Raw genomic sequence first — 19,403 nt, 5'->3', positions numbered from 1 at the left:
ACTATTATGATAATGAATGAACGATTGTTGATTGAACATGAAATGTTACCATTGCAAAAACAGTAGAATCTTTCTTTTTTACTTTCCATTACAACCTTTAATGTTTGATAAAATTTATAAACGTTTTTAGGCGCAGGAGTGGCTGTGTGGTAAGTAGCTTGCTAACCAACCACATGGTTCTGGGTTCAATCCCACTGCGTGGCATCTTGGGCAAGTGTCTTCTGCTATAGCCCCGGGCCGACCAATGCCTTGTGAGTGGATTTGGTAGACGGAAACTGAAAGAAGCCTGTCGTATATATGTATATATATATATATGTATGTGTCAAGGTAAAGAGACGGTAACACACACACACAGATGCGCATGTACTTATACATATATATGAATGATATGTATCTTTCAGTTTCCACTTACCAAATCCACTCAAAAGGCTTTGGTCAGTTTGGGGTTTCAGTAGAAGAACTCTTTAACTATGACTCACAAACGTTCTATTTTCATTTTGAAACTTTGAAAGGAATCTTTGTTCTTTGAATTTACATGGCAAATATTACTTCCAATGACAAATAGTTCCAAAGAAATTCTGTACACCCATTCTTACATACACTGACACATGTCTTGTCTCTATTTCTCTCACATCTACTCACATGTTCCATCTCTCCCTCTCATTCCTTTTCTTTCTCCCTCTATATGTGTGTATGTCTGTGTGCGTGTGTGTATGTATGTGTATATATATATATATTTTTATACATTCACACATATACACTCACATGCACACATAGCATATACACCTGCCTCAATGCAAACTCATTACAATATATTATTCCATTAATTACTTTTTAATTATTTATCCTTCAGGTTTCTATTGCTGGCCAGCCATCTGGAGTGGAAAGTGCTCGTATCCAAATTCGGGTAATGTTACATGATATTGTCTACTGTAATTAACTTACTATAATTAATTAACTGTAATTAACTTTTTGTCTTTCTTCATGAGTTAACTGGTTAATTGATTCAGTCCTTGGCCTCATTTTTTACTGGATAGATGGGTCTGTTTAGCCTATAAATTTATATGGACAATTGCCATGTGTCACCTGTCACTTTTATATAGACACATGATACCTTTGTATGGACAGATACCACCTGTGACCTTTGTATGGACAGATGCCACCTGTCACCTTTGTATGGACAGATGCCACCTGTCACCTTTGTATGGACAGATCCCACATGTCCCCTTTATATGAACAAATGTCACCTGTCACCTTTATATGGACAAATGTCACCTGTCCCCTTTATATGGACGAATGTCACCTGTCCCCTTTATATGGACAAATGTCACCTGTCACCTTTATATGGACAAATGTCACCTGTCACCTTTATATGGACAAATGTCACCTGTCACCTTTATATGGACAAATGTCACCTGTCACCTTTATATGGACAAATGTCATCTGTCACCTTTATATGGATCAATGTCACCTGTTACTTTTATATGGGCAGATGTCACCGTAGTCTTTAAAAGGAATGAAGTCATGTATAATTTAAATGAACAGAAATAATCTATCATCTCCATCTTTTAATAGAAATAAAAAAAATCAAAGGTTTCTGTTTATTGGGCACCATTGTTTTGGCTCTTAACTCCCAAACTATTGTGTTTTGGGGCAGTGTTATTATTTTACTAAACATATTAATTCACCTAACATTAGAGACTCCAGATTATCATTCTGAGAATGTCACTTGGAATAGAAGACTACCGTTGAGAAAGAAATATTTTAATAAACCATTTTTACATTTAAAAAATTGTTTTCTATGTGTTTATCATTTTAATATTTATTTACGGCTACTTACTATCTTATTTTAAGTCCTGCTACAGTTGATTTTGTTTTTCATCCTACCAGGGACAATAAGATAAAGTACCTGGGTATACTGGGGTATAATGGGGTTTATCTCTCTTCACTTGTTGAAGCCTTGTGCCTTAAATTTACCTTAAGTCTCTGTATTTGTGTATTTTCCTTTTTTATTGCAGGACTTGCTCCCTCTGGTATTCATATTTGAAATGTCATTATCACCTTCATTAGCAGACCCAGCCTCTTCTCACCTGGTGCATTTACAGAAGGTTTACAATGTAACGATAAGCTTTAAGCAGAAGCCTCGGTCATATATGACCATCATAACAGTGCGGGGTTCTGTCTATAATGCCAAAATGGTGAAAGAAGCGACAGCTCGTCTCATGGAACATTTGTTGAATAATGTTGGAGGTGTGAGTATAATAGCTTTTGTATCATCTTGAAGGAGCAGGTATGATGGTTAATATGTCATGTAGGAGGGCTAAGTATGATGGTTAATATGTCATGTTGGAGGTCTAACTTTGATGGTTACTGTGTCATGTAGGAGGGCTAAGTATGATGGTTAATATGTCATGTTGGCGGTCTAACTTTAATGTTTAATAAGTCATGTTGGACGTCTAACTTTGATGGCTAATGTGTCATGTAGGAGGGCTAAGTATGATGGTTAATATGTCATGTTGGACGTCTAACTTTGATGGTTAGTGTGTCATGTGGGAGGGCTAAGTATGATGGTTAATAGGTCATGTTGGACGTCTAACTTTGATGGTTACTGTGTCATGTAGGAGGGCTAAGTATGATGGTTAATATGTCATGTTGGCGGTCTAACTTTAATGTTTAATAAGTCATGTTGGACGTCTAACTTTGATGGCTAATGTGTCATGTAGGAGGGCTAAGTATGATGGTTAATATGTCATGTTGGAGGTCTAACTTTGATGGTTAATAAGTCATGTTGGAGGTCTAACTTTAATGGTTAATAAGTCATGTTGGAGCTCTAACTTTGATGGTTAATAAGTCATGTTGGAGGTCTAACTTTAATGGTTAATAAGTCATGTTGGAGGTCTAACTTTGATGGTTAATAAGTCATGTTGGAGGTCTAACTTTAATGGTTAATAAGTCATGTTGGTCTAACTTTGATGGTTAATAAGTCATGTTGGAGGTCTAACTTTAATGGTTAATAAGTCATGTTGGACGTCTAACTTTGATGGCTAATGTGTCATGTAGGAGGGCTAAGTATGATGGTTAATATGTCATGTTGGACGTCTAACTTTGATGGTTACTGTGTCATGTGGGAGGGCTAAGTATGATGGTTAATATGTCATGTTGGCGGTCTAACTTTAATGTTTAATAAGTCATGTTGGACGTCTAACTTTGATGGCTAATGTGTCATGTAGGAGGGCTAAGTATGATGGTTAATATGTCATGTTGGACGTCTAACTTTGATGGTTAGTGTGTCATGTGGGAGGGCTAAGTATGATGGTTAATAGGTCATGTTGGACGTCTAACTTTGATGGTTACTGTGTCATGTAGGAGGGCTAAGTATGATGGTTAATATGTCATGTTGGCGGTCTAACTTTAATGTTTAATAAGTCATGTTGGAGGTCTAACTTTGATGGCTAATGTGTCATGTAGGAGGGCTAAGTATGATGGTTAATATGTCATGTTGGAGGTCTAACTTTGATGGTTAATAAGTCATGTTGGAGGTCTAACTTTAATGGTTAATAAGTCATGTTGGAGCTCTAACTTTGATGGTTAATAAGTCATGTTGGAGGTCTAACTTTAATGGTTAATAAGTCATGTTGGAGGTCTAACTTTGATGGTTAATAAGTCATGTTGGTCTAACTTTGATGGTTAATAAGTCATGTTGGAGGTCTAACTTTAATGGTTAATAAGTCATTTTGGAGGTCTAACTTTGATGATTAATGTATCATGTAGAAGGGCTAAGTATGATGGTTAATATGTCATGTTGGAGGTGTGACCATGATGGTTAATGCATCATGTTGAAGATGTGAGTTTAATGGTTATGTCATTTTTGGTGTATGGCTGTGATGGTTAATAGATCATGTCGGCAATGTGGCTGTGATGGTTAATGTTATTTTGGATCTATAACCATGATGGTTAAAATGTCATGTTTAATAATCATAAATTGTTCAGTGCCTAAACATCTCTAAACGAATCTATATTCTTACACCTACCAATGTACCATCTGAGTGATTCTTCCATCACTGCTTTTTAGCGCATACAGTGAAATCTGTTTTACTGAGGAAATCAGAATAACCCTGAAACATGACTATTGTTGTCAACTATGACTGCCAAAATCTTTAAAATGATAGTAATCATTAATTGATATTTTTTCCTCACTACAGAACTACTTCTAATTAACTTATGAATATTCCCTGTACTAAATATATCATTAACATCACTACTGGTATCATCGATTAGTACTATTTGTTTCCATAGTGGTAAGGGTAATGAGGTGGAGGCACATGGCCTAGTGGTTAGAGCAGCGAACTTGTGGTTGAGGGATGGCAGGTTCAAATCTCAGACCGGGCAATGTGTGTGTTCATGAGTGAAACACCTAAGCTCCATGCGGCTCCGGTAGAAGGTAATGGTGAATTTCTGCTGACTCTTTTGCCACAACTTTCTCTCACTCTTTCCTCCTGCATCTTGCAGCTCACCTGCAATGGACCGGCGTCCCATCCAGGTGGGGAACCTACATGCCTAGGAAACCAGGAAACCGGCCCTTATGAGCCAGGCATGGCTCGAGAAGGAACAAACAAAGGGTAATGGCAGTACTAGTGGAGGGGATGATGATTATGACAGTATTGTGGCGGTGGTGGTGTTGATGGTGATGATAGCAGTGTTGATGATAATAATGATGATTGTTCTATTATGTCTCTATATTTCTCCTTTAGGTAAGTTTAACTGTCAGTATGCAGTTGGAAATTGCTCCTCAGCACCATTTATTCATGATTGGTCGTGGAGATGTGAATATTAAACAGATAATGCAACGGACAGGGGCCAGTGTCTACTTTCCTGATCCCAATAATGTAAACCCTTTACGAAAGGGAACTGTTTACATAACTGGACCCATTGAAAGTGTCTACCAAGCCCGACAACAACTAATTGTGAGTTTTGATTTACATACCGTCTCTATTTCTTTCTCTGTATTTTCATTATTTCCAAATGAAATAATAAATGGATTTCCATGTGGTTATTTGATTTGCTAGAAATAGTATTTAAATCTCCCTTAAATCAATCTATATCAGCTTTAAAAAAATGGAGGGACACATTAGATAATGCAGTCTTAGATACACTATGTGTGAACAAAGAAAATAGATGAAATGGTTATGGCATGATGTCTTTGATCATGGATTTATTTGGTCTGTGTTAACCAAGGACCGAATAACAACTACAGCAATGAAGAAAACATTAAATCATGTAGTTTTGGATGCACTATGAATAAAGGGTGGGATGGTCATGGTTGGAACGCCCTTGAGCATAATTCTTCTGGATCAAAACTGACCTAGAGTTAAGCAACAACTAGAAGAGCTGTATATAATTTTTTTTTTGGGGGGGGGGTACTTTTCAGTTCTGTAAAGTATTAAGAGAATTTTAATTCCAGACTAGAAAATAATATTCTGAGATAATGATATAAAAAAAAAAAGTGAGGTAGGGGGATTAGATTTCGTTTTTGAAGTCTGAGACAGTGTGACATTTCCTAATAAACCATTTACCATATTTTGTGCCATGATATTCTGTACATCTGTTATAATACCAAGGATTAAACCTAGCATATGCAATAGTGATGTTGTGACATTTCTTAACAATATCAAGTTATCATGTCTCCGTTGTAGAATGCATTTTGATCACACACACATTCTGCCTTATTTATGACAAGGTTTTGTAGGTTTTAAATCTTTATATATAAAAGTCAAGTTGTGTGTCTGTCTTCTACGATTTAGATTCCTAACTACTCCCACATTTTGCGATGCAGTTTAACCAAAACCGGGTATCTTATAGTCGTGATTCATATCGAGCCCTTCTGGGTATTAGCGTGCGTCTACGATGTGTCTACGATTTAAAAAAAAATTTACCATAATTTTTTTTCCATTTTAATGCATTTTTTCGCTATTAAATAAGGGAAGTAACTCTCTAAAAATGTCTACGATGAGTCAACGATTTAAAAAAAAATTTACCATAATTTTTTTTCCATTTTGAATGCATTTTTTTGCTATTTTTTGGCTATAACTCTCTAAAAATGCTTATATAGTTATTTCCCTTACAAACCCGAGCAACGCCGGGCGATACTGCTAGTGTGTTATATAAGGGTAAGGTCTGTATGTAGGAATTAAAAGAGATTTAAATAGTAAGTAGTAATGTCTGTGGTTTGGGTGTTACACTCACAAACATGAGATCATGGGTTCGACTCCCAGACCAGGCAATGTGTTGTGTTCTTGAACAAAACACTTTATCTTTCATTGCTGTGCAATCATTTCAATATCTGAAACATGACTATTGTTGTCAACCGTGACTGCCAAAATCTTTAAAATGATAGTAATCATTAATTGATATTTTTTCCTCACTACAGAACTACTTCTAATTAAGTCATGAATATTCCCTGTACTAAATATATCATTAACATCACTACTGGTATCATGGATTAGTACTATTTATTTCCATGGTGGTAAGGGGGTAATGAGGTGGAAGCGCATGGCCTAGTGGTTAGAACAGCAGACTCGTGGTCGAGGGATCATGAGTTCGAATCTCCTAGTCAAACAATGTCAATTTGATGGAGGGAGGGAGCTAATGTATAGCACATTGTTTATAGTGATCACTTCATCACTATAAACAAATCATCTATGCAAGTTGTTCAGTAAGACATTGCAGAACCATTTTACTCAAACTTAAGGGGCTACCATGATGATAAAAGTTCTGTCTGTGATATAGAATGAATGTGATTATTTAATCCTGGGCCAGCTGTGATAAAAAAAAAAATCTGTGTGTAAAAGCATTCCAACCATAACCATCTCATTTATTTCTTTTAGCATATTCATTTTCTTTTTCTATGATAGGAAGTGTATGATGGGATTTTTGATGGACATTTTACTGCCATTTCTAGCAGATTATACTAAGGAGTGTGTAAATAAATTAAGATAGACTGAATATTGAGAATCTCCTAATAAATAGGGTTGTTGTGAAAAGGCAGTTTATAATCTCTATTAGTGAAGTGGGCTTATAATATACTTACTACAGGCAAAGACATGGCTGTGTGATTAAGAGGATATCTTCACAACCACATGGTTTCAGTTTCAGTCCCACTGCATGCTCACCTTGTGCAAGTGTTTTCTGTTATAGCCATAGGCTGACCAATGCCTTGTGAGTGAATTCGATAGATGAAAACTGTGGAAACCTATTGTATGTGTGTCACACCCCTGTACACACACACACACGCACACCATTTGACAACCAATGTTGGTTTGTTTACATCTCCTAACTCTTAGCGGTTTGGCAAAAGAGACTGTTAGAGTAAATATCAGATTTTGGGGGAAGGGGCTATTTGAAAACTTCAACCCCAGAACTCAATTGGTACTTATTTCATCATCCCAAAAGGATGAAAGGCAAAGTAAACCTCAGTAGAGATTGGATAACAAGGCCAGCATTTTTGGAGGAGGGGTATTATCAACTACCTTGACCCCAGTACTTGACTGGTACTTATTTTATCAGCCTAAAAGGATGAAAGGCAAAGTCAGCCTCAGCAGAATTTGAACTCAGAACATAAAGTACCAAAAGAAATACCATTAAGTATTTTGTCTGGTGTGTTAACAATCCTGCCAGCTTTCAGCCTGGATAATAAGAATAATAATCTTACTTTTACAACTAAAAACATAATTATAGATTCCAGAACTTTCTTATGTAAACATTTGACACCTCATATTGTTAAAATAGTGTGTAATATTAGTCAGAAATTTGCAGTTATTCATTACATATGTTAAAAAACATAGACTAACCCTTCTAAATTCACAAAATTTTGTCCATTATTGACATCCAGGAGATGTTCTTTGGTTTGAAACCTATCTGGCATTACTTGAATAAAAAATTAAAGACTTCTTTCTGTATGGAAAAAATTGCCATACTAAAAAATATAGGAACTAGAAATTTAAGACACTCAATTAAATTTGATACTATCTTAATTGCGAAACAAAAAATTAATTATTTAGTTTTCTTTACAAAGTAAATATGTATAAAACTGTGCATATCTATTGCATGTTGAGAATCCTAAAACCTTGCTACCATGTAAGAACCCATGCTGAGTTCCTAAATATAGGGTGTCTTAGAAATAATAAATGTAATTCCTGAAAGTAACTGTTGCAGATATTGGTTGAAGAAGTATTTTGGTAAAAGTACTTTTATTAAAAATAATATAGTTATGCAAGTCTTAGAGCATTGCATAAAAGATTAGCCCTAAAGTTTCTTGTGAAATGGTTACTATAACACAACAACCCTGACTGCTATTTATAGAGTTCTATGGACACATGTAAAATATTTCCAAGTGTAGGAAATGCTGTGTTACTTCAGTATTTTCTATGAATGCCTATTCTTCCTTTACCATCTTTTTGAATTATTTGTTTACTTTTCTTTTTTGTGGACGATTTTTCTCTCAACTTTGCACACCAACTCAAAACAGATCTGCTTACTTAATAGTTAACCATTTCCCAAACAGTTAATAACCAGGTGTCTATAATTGGTTTTTGTATGTTAATAATCTTAGACATATGGAAGGCAGCAAGATGGCAGAATTGTTACAGTGCCAGACAAAATGCATAGCAGCATTTTGTCCATCTTTATGTTCTGAGTTCAACTTCTGCCAGGATCAACTTTGCCTTTCATTCTTTCAGGGTCAGTAAATTAAGTATCAGTTCAGCACTGGGGTCAATATAATCAAGTACTCACCCCCTTAAAATTGCTGGCCTTGTGCCAAAATTCGAAATGAATAATCTTAGAGATTCGGTAACTCATTTGCTAAATTACTGGACATTGAAAGTATATACATGAAGAATAGACTTCCTCAAAGTAAAAATTAATATTTTTGTTCATTTGAATATAGAATATTTTTTTCTAATTAAATATCTAAAAGTCAATGAAACAAGCAATATCTAAATGCTGAATGGCACTAGCCTTCCTCTTTAAGTCCTTCATTTAACCTTTTTGTTTCCACATTGCTTTTGTTTCGGATAATTTTGAAAATAATGTCGAATTTAGTAAAATAATTTTGTCATTATTAAGGTGCTGTTTGGAACAAAAATTATTATGAAATTTTGATGGCCAGGTTTAATATATATCATTTTAAAACAGGAAGGTTTTATTATAGAGCCAGGGACAGTCCAAGGCAGTTTCGTATCAAAAGTCAAGTCATATTGTTTCTTAATTAATATACTTAAGAATACCTAAGTACCAAATGCCACAAGTGATTTCAAGGTACCACTCAAGCTTTTCATGTGTTAAATAGTTATGAATACAGATGGCCATCAAATTCTTTAAACCAATGTGATACATACCAACTTGGAAACAGAATAAAAAGAATATTTTGAAATTAATATTCTTTTCTACTCTAGGCATAAGGCTTGAATTTTGGGGGAGGGGGCCAATCGATAAGTTTGAACCCCCTCCCCCGTATGCAACTGGTGCTTCATTTATTGACCCTGAAGGGATGAAAGGTAAAGTCGACCTTGGTAGAATTTAAATTTAGAATATAAAGACAGACGATTTTTGAAATTAATATTGACAGTTGCTTTCAGTTTATCTTTCTTTCTAGTAATGGAATTATCCTTTACCTTTTACTTGTTTCAGTCATTGGACAGTGGTCATACTGGGGCACCACTTTGAAGGGTTTTAGTTGAACAAACCAACCCCAATACTTATTTTTTAAGTCTGCTATTGTTGTATTGGTTTCTTTTGCTGAACTGCTAAGTTTTGGAAATCTAAGTCAAGTAGTGGAGGAGAGGGCAAACACAGACACACACATACATACATGCATTTATATATATATATATATATATATATATATATATATATATGTATAGAATTTAATATAAAATATAAATTACAAAGTGGGACAAGAACGCAAAAACACACAAGGAGACGACACAAAAAACCAACGGGTCACTCAAAGCCTCTAATCTTCAGTCGGGAACATATATATATATATATAAAGGGAAAGTTTACGAAAATAAACAAAAGATGAAGGCAGGTGGTGTACAAACAAACAGATGTATTAGTATAGCGCTCAGGAATAGAAAAAGTCTTTTACATTTCGAGCCTATGCTCTTCTGCAGAAAGATACACAGAAAAAAACATGCAGAGAAAAAAATGTGTGTAGTAGTTAACGATCTATCATGGCGTCTATATACACACATGCATTTATAATAGGTTTCCACATATATACCAAATTCACTTACAAGGTAGTGATCAGCCAAGAGTAGAAGACACTTGCCTAGGGTCCCACAGAGTGAAACTGAACCCAGAACCATTTGATTACAAAGCAATCTTCTTAACTCCACGACCATGTCTGAATCTATGACGATAATAACAATTTACTTCTTTTGTCTTCAGCTGCCATAGGACAGCCATATTGTTTTTCATGTATTAGTATAGTTTCTTCACTCCATTGTTTCTGTCTGAGCCAGTCTTTATAAGATTTAGGTATTGAAATCTTTATGAAAATTGGTATGTAGATAAAGGTACCTTTGTGCTGTTGTGTGTGTGTGTGTGTGTTGTGTGATGACATTCAACAGTCAAGCATGCTGTTGCTAATTCACTCTTGTTGGAATACAATATCACAAGTTCAAGTTGAATGCCACAATGTAGAAATTATAGTAAAACTTTATATGTCTTTACAGAACATGTCTAATTGTATTTGTGTAACAATATGATTGGTTGACATAATCATTAGCCACAGTGTAATCTGTGCTTCTAATAAGTGTCTGCCATGGTAAAGTCAAGTCTGTAAAGACCCAGAAAATATTTTATTTCCATTGAACAACAATGGCAATAAACTTATTTCCCAAGTACAATAGCTTGAGTGAGACAAAAAGAATTTGTGATACAAACTGAGTGCAATATTGGAAGCAAATGTGTGTGTGTGTGTGTATTTTAATAAGCTCTTGTAGAACATTGGTAACAAATGTGTATGTGTATGTTTTATTAAGTACTCATGTATATATGTGTGTGTGTGTGTGTGCATGTATATTTTATGAACTGCTTGTGTGTGTGTGTATATATATATAGTACAAAGTAAGATAGGGGTTATGGGTGAAACCCACTATGGGATATCATTTATCCAATATACTGTTGGTAAATTACCCAAATTCTTAATACATAAATGTTTTTAATTGCAATGCAATTAAGTCATTTATTGTATTAAACAGGTGATGCTTTTGATATTCTCATTTGTAAAATGAATAAATAATCCAGCATTATAATATCCATAAGTTGATGAACAAACCAAATTTGTTTCTCCATTTTCTTATTTGTATTATATATATATATATATATATATATATATATATATATATATATAATATATATATATATAAAGTTAATCCAAACAAGAAAACACAAAAAAACACAGCAACACGAGGACGTGGAACAAATAAAGTATTATTGGACGCTCAGGAAAGAAGGGAAGAAGGAGGGTTTAACGTTTCGAACGGAGCTCTTCGTCGGAAACAAAGGAGAAGGAAAGATCCCGAGAAGGGAATACAGAGGAAAAAAAATTGCTGGTGGTGCTCACGACGTCACATATATATATATAATATATATATATATAGTGAAGGTGCATGGGTCAATGGTTGGAGCTTTGAGCTTACAATCGTGAGGTTGTGAGCTCGAATCCCAGACTGGGCTGCGTGTTGTGTTCTTGAGCAAGACACTTTATTTTACATTGCTCCAGTTCACTCAGCTGCTGAAATGAGTTGCGGCATCACAGGTGCCAAGCTGTATCGGCCTTTGCCTTTCCCTTGGATAACACTGGTGGCGTGGAGAGGGGAGGCTGGTATGCATGGGCAACTGCTGGTCTTCCATAAACAACCTTGCCCGGACTTGTGCCTGGGAGGGTAACCTTCTAGGTGCAATCCCATGGTCTGTGTCATGACCGAAGGGGGTCTCAGAATATATATATATAGTAAAAGCAATTAAGATGCTTTTTTCTCGTATATATATACATATATATATATATAATATATATATATATATATATATATCTTACTCTTATTCTTTTACTTGTTTCAGTCATTTGACTGTGGCCATGCTGGAGCACCGCCTTTAGTCGAGCAAATCGACCCCGGGACTTATTCTGTATTAGCCCAGTACTTATTCTATTAAAGGCGGTGTTCCAGCATGGCCGCAGTCAAATGACTGAAACAAGTAAAAGAGTAAGAGTAAAGAGAGTGTGTGTGTGTGTGTGTGTGTGTGTGTGTGTGTCTGCACTCATCTGATCTGATGACACCATGTCTGACAAACCCACCCCCATCTCTTCTGTCGTCTCCCACCTCCCCCTCCTATGTTTTCTTGCAGATGTTCAGACTGAACATCAACCACATCCATTTGATCAGGTTGGGACAAGAGTCAAAGGTCATAAACACTGACCTTTTCCTTTATCTTCTTTCCTTATAAAATAAATTACCTTCACATGTCTACTCATGATGTAAGCTATTAGGATTTCAGTCAGTCTCAAATATGTTGTGTTGTCATCCTGTATTTTGTATTGCGACTGTCATCTTATATATTATGCTGTGACTGTTGTCCTGAGTGCTCTGTGGAGACTGTCATCCTGTATGTTGTGTGGTGATTGTTATCCTGTAGGCTGTATTGCAACTATCGTGGAGGCGCAATGGCCCAGTGGTTAGGGCAGCGGACTCGCGGTCATAGGATCGCGGTTTCGATTCCCAGACCGGGCGTTGTGAGTGTTTATTGAGCGAAAACACCTAAAAGCTCCACGAGGCTCCGCAGGGGATGGTGGTGATCCCTGCTGTACTCTTTCACCACAACTTTCTCTCACTCTTACTTCCTGTTTCTGTTGTACCTGTATTTCAAAGGGCCGGCCTTGTCACTCTCTGTGTCACGCTGAATATCCCCGAGAACTGCGTTAAGGGTACACGTGTCTGTGGAGTGCTCAGCCACTTGCACGTTAATTTCACGAGCAGGCTGCTCCGTTGATTCGGATCAACCGGAACCCTTGTCGTCGTAGTCGACGGAGTGCTTCCATCCATTACAACTACTTCCCTGTATGTTGTATTCTAACTGCCACCCTGAATTCTCTCCTGAAATTGTAACATGTTTCTAGAATATATTTGACTGCTAAATTATTGATAATTTCTTAATAAGCTTCATTATTTTCTTGTTAGGGATGTTTGCCCCTTGTATTGATGTTTGATATCAAAGAAGACATTGAGATTGAACCTGGTAAGTTAACAGACATTTCTGTAAAAATTTTCTCTTTTGAGTGCATGCGATTATTCCTTACCTGCCCTTTTAGGGGCCACAGATAAATTATTGGCACTAGCCTGGCTACCGGAGGTTTTTAATAAAGGATTTCAAATAGACAGTTGACACCAGTTTGGCTACTACTAGAGATGTTGCTGAAGGAATTCAGATAAATGGTTGGCATCTGCCTAACTACTAGGACTGTTAATCTCTACAGCAGTGGTTCTCAACCATTTTCTACTTATGGACCCCCTTTGATCCTTATTTCACTCAACTGGACCCCTGTAGTCATTTGATGTTTAAAATATCCTATTATAGTTTTATGATTAAATATTATTAGGGATTGTATAAAGAAAATTATTAAAATATTTTGTGCATTTTAGAAGTATAACCAATTTACTGTGCAGATAAATTTAACAACAAAATCTTATATGGACCTATAAGGGCCATATGGACCCTTGTTGAGAACCACTACAGTCATCATCTACTCTTCCATACAACATATAATTATCATCCCTCAAGACTTGTTCCATTCATTATATTCATCCCCTCCCCATACCTAACAATTTCTCACTTTCCCCATATCTTTCAATCTCTACTCACTTTCAATCTCTACTCACACTCCTTGTTCTTTGATCCCCACTTCTACTCAACTTGTATCTTGAGCCCCCCACCCCCACCCCCTCCCGACTCATCACCACTATTTTATCTCTTTCCAACCCCACCTTCGTCACTTCCTTCTCTCTTCTAAATTGTTATTAGCCATGTAGCTCCTCTGCAGTAAAAATCCCCATTCTCTTTTGGTCCCTTCGATCATTCTTTAACCTCTCATTGCCTAGCATAAAGGTGCCTCCCTCTTTACTCAGTTAAAGGGAACCTTAGTCTTGCAAACTGCATGGTGACCTCACTAGGGTCAGTACCTTGAAAAAAAACTCCCAGTGCACTCTGTAAAGCTTGATTCATTCCTCCAGGTCATTGGATTCTGCTGAACTGTCCAACCCATGCCAGCATGGAAGATGGATGCTAAATGATGATGATAATAATAAAGCATATTTTGTCAAATAGGTCAGAATTTCTGACCTCTTACAGTGATGTATTGACAATGTGTTAATTTTAAGTTATTAGACTAAAATAATTATCTCTGTATATATATTTATGTTTGGTAAGCATCAATAATTATTAATATCTTTTTATGAGGTGAGTGTAAGTGATGTATGTGTTTTTGGCCAATCTTCTTCTTTGACACATTTTAATTGTCATACCTTCCAGTATTCATTTGTTTTATCTGGTTTAATGGGAGATATTCATTAAATAATTAATTTTGTGTATTACAGCTAGAATTAGCATGTTGATGGAGCAACTGGATGTATTTATCAGTATCAAGTCAAAACCAAAACAACCCAGCAAGGTAAATCCTTCTTTTTATTTTATATATCTTAGCAAGGGGTTGGAGATGTCTTCAAATCCTGATTTTGTCTAATTTAAAACATGTTGAAGTTTTGTCCCAGCACAGCAGTCATGTGATAAAAAAAAAAAGGCATCCCAGCTATGACCACACTCATCTTTTGTTCAGGCATTCTTTACCTAGAACTACAATATTTAATGTGCTTTGATTTGAAGATTTGGCTGTTATTTCTATCAGGGAGTGATAGCACATAGGCTGCTTCAATGGCTCAACTAAAGCAAATTTTTTTGCATAGTGTGAGGGTGAGTTACTTGTTAGTAGGTGTCTGTCTCAATTTGTCAGCCTGTTAGAACATACTCAAAGATACTCTCCATGCCTGTTAGAACATATTCTTCTCGAAGATACTCCCATTGAAAACTAACAAAGCACTCCTAACTTACATAGTACTCCCACTGCTTACTGCTGTGAGCTATTCTTCCTATTGTGCTAGAGAGGTATCAGCATCTACAATATGCTACAGTATGCTTGAGCATGTGTTATTCTAATAACACAGTAAATTCAATAAAAAGAGTGAACTTGCTGTGGGGAGTGGGGAATCCAACATTTTGGACAAAATCCTTCTTTGGGTAAAAAGCGAAATCAATGAAAGACAGCAAAATTGGTTGCAAAACTCTGCTGTCTCCATAATTTCTCTCCTATCTGCTTGTCCTTGAAGAAGGCTTCTGTCCAAAACATTTGGTTTTCCACTCCTCGCAGCAAGTTAACTGTACACTTTTTATCAATTTTACTAAATGGTTCAAGTCTTACTAATGCAGACCAACACCAGTTACCATGGTGTCTGTTTAATCATGTCATTTTCATCATGTTTGAATACAGAAAATATACCCTTGCATTAGTTAAGTAAACTCTATAGGAGTGGCTGTGTGGTAAGTAGCTTGCTAACCAACCACAGGGTTCCGGGTTCAGTCCCACTGCATGGCATCTTGGGCAGGTGTCTTCTGCTATAGCCCTGGGCCGACCAATGCCTTGTGAGTGGATTTGGTAGACGGAAACTGAAAGAAGCCCGTCGTATATATGTATATATATATATATGTATGTGTGTGTGTTTGTGTGTCTGTGTTTGTACCCCTAGCATTGCTTGACAACCGATGCTGGTGTGCTTACGTCTCCGTCACTTAGCGGTTCGGCAAAAAGAGACCGATAGAATAAGTACTGGGCTTACAAAGAATAAGTCCCGGGGTCGATTTGCTTGACTAAAGGCAGTGCTCCAGCATGGCCACAGTCAAATGACTGAAACAAGTAAAAGAGTAAAGAGTAAGAGTAAGTCTAGCTTCAAGGAAAGTGGTATTTCAAGGAAGTTGTTGATTGTGATGAAGTGTCGATTAAAAATGAAACCTAACGAGAATAACTGTCCTGTAATTCCATCTTTTTCTGCATTTCTTTACATGAGCAGTCTGTCATTGTGAAAAGTGTTGAGAGGAATGCTGCTAACATGTATGATGCTCGAATTCAGTTGTTGGGTTTGGATAAAGAAACCAACAACAACAGTCTACCACCACCTTGCAGTGCTAGCACTAATGGTACCATTAACAATCCAAACACTAATATGCTTGGATTATCTTCTCTAGGTAAGTACAACTTTGGATTTTTCTCTTGTAAATATTAAATGCTGATTGTTTAAAAATAAGGATTTCGTTTAGATTACTCTGTAAAATGTAATTCTTATTTGTTTGGATAACTCTGTAAAATGTAATTTTTATTTAGTCATATTGTTTTGAATTAAGCATTCATTATCTCATAGCTTTGAGATTTTGATGCTGTGATTGTCATTCTGAGAATGACATTGTAAGGCAGGTGTGAAAGGCCAGATCTAATCTTATAAGCTTTGAAATTTTGATGATGTGATTGTCCTTTTTAGAATGACATTGTAGGGTAGGTGTGAAAGGCCAGATCTGATTTCATAAGGTTTGAGATTTTGATGTGATTGTCATTTTTAGAACGACATTGTAGGGTATGTGTGAAAGGCTGGATCTGGCTAATTTGAACATTAAACAAGTGAAATATTTGGGGCAGATATGGTCAGTTCAAATGATAAATTTTAATTTAGGAAGGGTCATTTTCATCAACAACATAATGCAAAGATTTAATGAAATTAAGCTTACACCTGTCATATACTGATCGACAATATTTGAAAGTATCACTGTAATTGTATTAATATGATATTTGATATATTCTACTTTTCATTAGATTTAATCAGTTTTAAATTATTTCTGTGAATAACTTCTTTTGTTAAATATTTCTCTGAAGGTTATGTGATGAATGGCCACAGTAATTTATCAACTATGCTCAGTCCAGCCAACAGCCCCAGTTCAAACTGTCAGTTAAACCAATGGGTTGCACCTCCACCAAGTAAGTTCTTTAGTCCTCTGTATTCTCACAGACTATATATTTTATATAGATTTTGTTTTGTTTCCTCCATGTTCTGTAGTATTCTACTTTCTACATCTTTATGCTTAGAGCCACACTTTGTTTTTGTTATTTGCTCTTACACAAACACACACATTCTAGGCTTAAAAATAGGATCAAGCCTATTGTGGATTCCAGCAGTCTGGTATGAGAACATGTTGGAATGCAAGGTACTTAGTAATACTATGTTACTCCTACAAATTCTTCATGAGATACAGAGATGACATTTTACTGTTCACAGCTTTTATGAAGTCGCATGCAATATCTTTCATACTTTTCTCCATACAATTCTTATTAACATTTCTGTTAGCATATTTCTGTTGAATTATGTTACTTTCAGATAATTTTGAAAATAATGAAGCTAGTACAATACCTTTACCATTGTTAAAATGGTGCTTGGAACGTAAATTAACGAGCAATTTTGATGAAAAGTTTTAATTTAGATCACTTTTAAACAAGAAATTTGTACGATAGAACCAGGTGCAGGAGTGGCTGTGTGGTAAGTAGCTTGCTAACCAACCACATGGTTCCGGGTTCAGTCCCACTGCGTGGCACCTTGGGCAAGTGTCTTCTGCTATAGCCCCGGGCCGACCAATGCCTTGTGAGTGGATTTGGTAGACAGAAACTGAAAGAAGCCTGTCGTATATATATATATATATGTGTGTGTGTGTGTGTGTGTGTGTTTGTGTTTGTACCCCTAGCATTGCTTGACAACCGATGCTGGTGTGTGTTTACGTCCCCGTCACTTAGCGGTTCGGCAAAAGAGACCGATAAAATAAGTACTGGCCTTACAAAGAATAAATCTCAGGGTCGATTTGCTCGACTAAAGGCGGTGCTCCAGCATGGCCGCAGTCAAATGACTGAAACAAGTAAAAGAGTAAAAGAGAGAGAGTAGGGCAGTGCCAGGCAAGTTGATATCAAAAGGATTAAATATGACAGACAGCTGCTTCCTTTAGAATACTAATGTCTTTAACTTCACCATCCAGTTTCTATATAAAATTTATTCATTAAGATTCTTAATTCCAGTCAGTTTCCTCTGACATTGTTTGTTCTTTACTCTTTAATCACATTAATATGTGATTAAAAACCCTGACAATAAATGTAACAATGCAGAGAATAAACTCAAAGATATTATGAAGCTCTGTAACATCTTTATATATAAAAGTGAAGTTGTGTGTCTGTCTCTTACGATTTAGATTGCTAACTACTCCCACATTTTGCGGTGCAGTTTAACCAAAACCAGGTATCTTATAGTCGTGATTCATATCGAGCCCTTCTGGGTTTTAGCACGCGTCTACGATGAGTCTACGATTTAAAAAAAAATTTACCATCATTTTTTTTCCATTTTAATGCATTTTTTCGCTATTAAATAAGGGAAGTAACTCTCTAAAAATGTCTGAGTCAACGATTTAAAAAAAAATTTACCATAATATTTTTTCCATTTTTTTGCTATTTTTTGGCTATAACTCTCTAAAAATGCTTATATAGTTATTTCCCTTACAAACCCGAGCAACGCCGGGCGATACTGCTAGTTTTAAAATAAAACAAGATACTCCGAGAATTTTATGAGAATGCAACCAAAAAGGAGGAAAAAAGTAAAAGTGATACTTCAGTAGACTTACTGGTTTAGGATTTGATATTTAAGTAGAATAATCATCAACTAATTTAGATCTACAATATGTAGAAGAGGAGCTGAATATCATAATTCATTCTTTTAGGACTTTATTTAAGGAATCACCTCTGTCAAAATCAGACTGCCAGTCCTGACAGGTTTCAGTCATTCTCAAGCTGGCAAACTGAAAATCTATGCAATTTACCATTTTATATTACATAGTGCACACTATATACATCACAGACCTCATAGCCTAAGACATCTGTCAGCTGCTAAAAGTTTTTTGCAAGATTTTCAATCTGAGCATTAATATTTGTATATTGAGAAAGTTATATTCTTTAGACACTTCCAACCATTAAGTAACATTCATTAAGAACTTCTGGACTACCAAATATCTACCCCTCACAGATCTAATAATCTCTTCTTTCCCATGTTAAGAATTTCAGTACTTAAGAATTTTGATGTTTCAGTTTGATATTTAATCTTTCAATATTGCTTGTAAAAGTCCAAACATCTAATAAACACTTTCCACCTCATTCTACATTGTTAAATGCATCTTGTTATATTCCTTACCTGCTGTAATTACTGACAACATTACAG

At 35.9% G+C, this 19,403-nt stretch overlaps 1 protein-coding gene across 4 annotated transcripts in view; it reads left to right on the top strand.

Moving 5' to 3' along the window:
• Positions 1 to 19,403, top strand: part of LOC115212084 (protein bicaudal C homolog 1-B) — a 295,851-nt gene that overhangs the window by 258,057 nt on the left and 18,391 nt on the right. For all 4 annotated transcript variants that reach the window (XM_029780911.2, XM_036503094.1, XM_029780910.2 and 1 more), the window contains 7 exons: positions 854 to 907; positions 2,019 to 2,252; positions 4,752 to 4,964; positions 13,242 to 13,299; positions 14,655 to 14,728; positions 16,179 to 16,353; positions 17,033 to 17,134. In XM_029780911.2, the coding sequence (XP_029636771.1) occupies positions 854 to 907; positions 2,019 to 2,252; positions 4,752 to 4,964; positions 13,242 to 13,299; positions 14,655 to 14,728; positions 16,179 to 16,353; positions 17,033 to 17,134 (910 nt within the window). The remainder of the gene's footprint in view (positions 1 to 853; positions 908 to 2,018; positions 2,253 to 4,751; positions 4,965 to 13,241; positions 13,300 to 14,654; positions 14,729 to 16,178; positions 16,354 to 17,032; positions 17,135 to 19,403) is intronic.

Source organism: Octopus sinensis, linkage group LG5 (assembly GCF_006345805.1).
Source record: "Octopus sinensis linkage group LG5, ASM634580v1, whole genome shotgun sequence".
NCBI lineage: Eukaryota > Metazoa > Mollusca > Cephalopoda > Octopoda > Octopodidae > Octopus > Octopus sinensis.
Note: the sequence above shows the minus strand (reverse complement) of the source record. Positions and strands in the feature narration are given on the sequence as shown.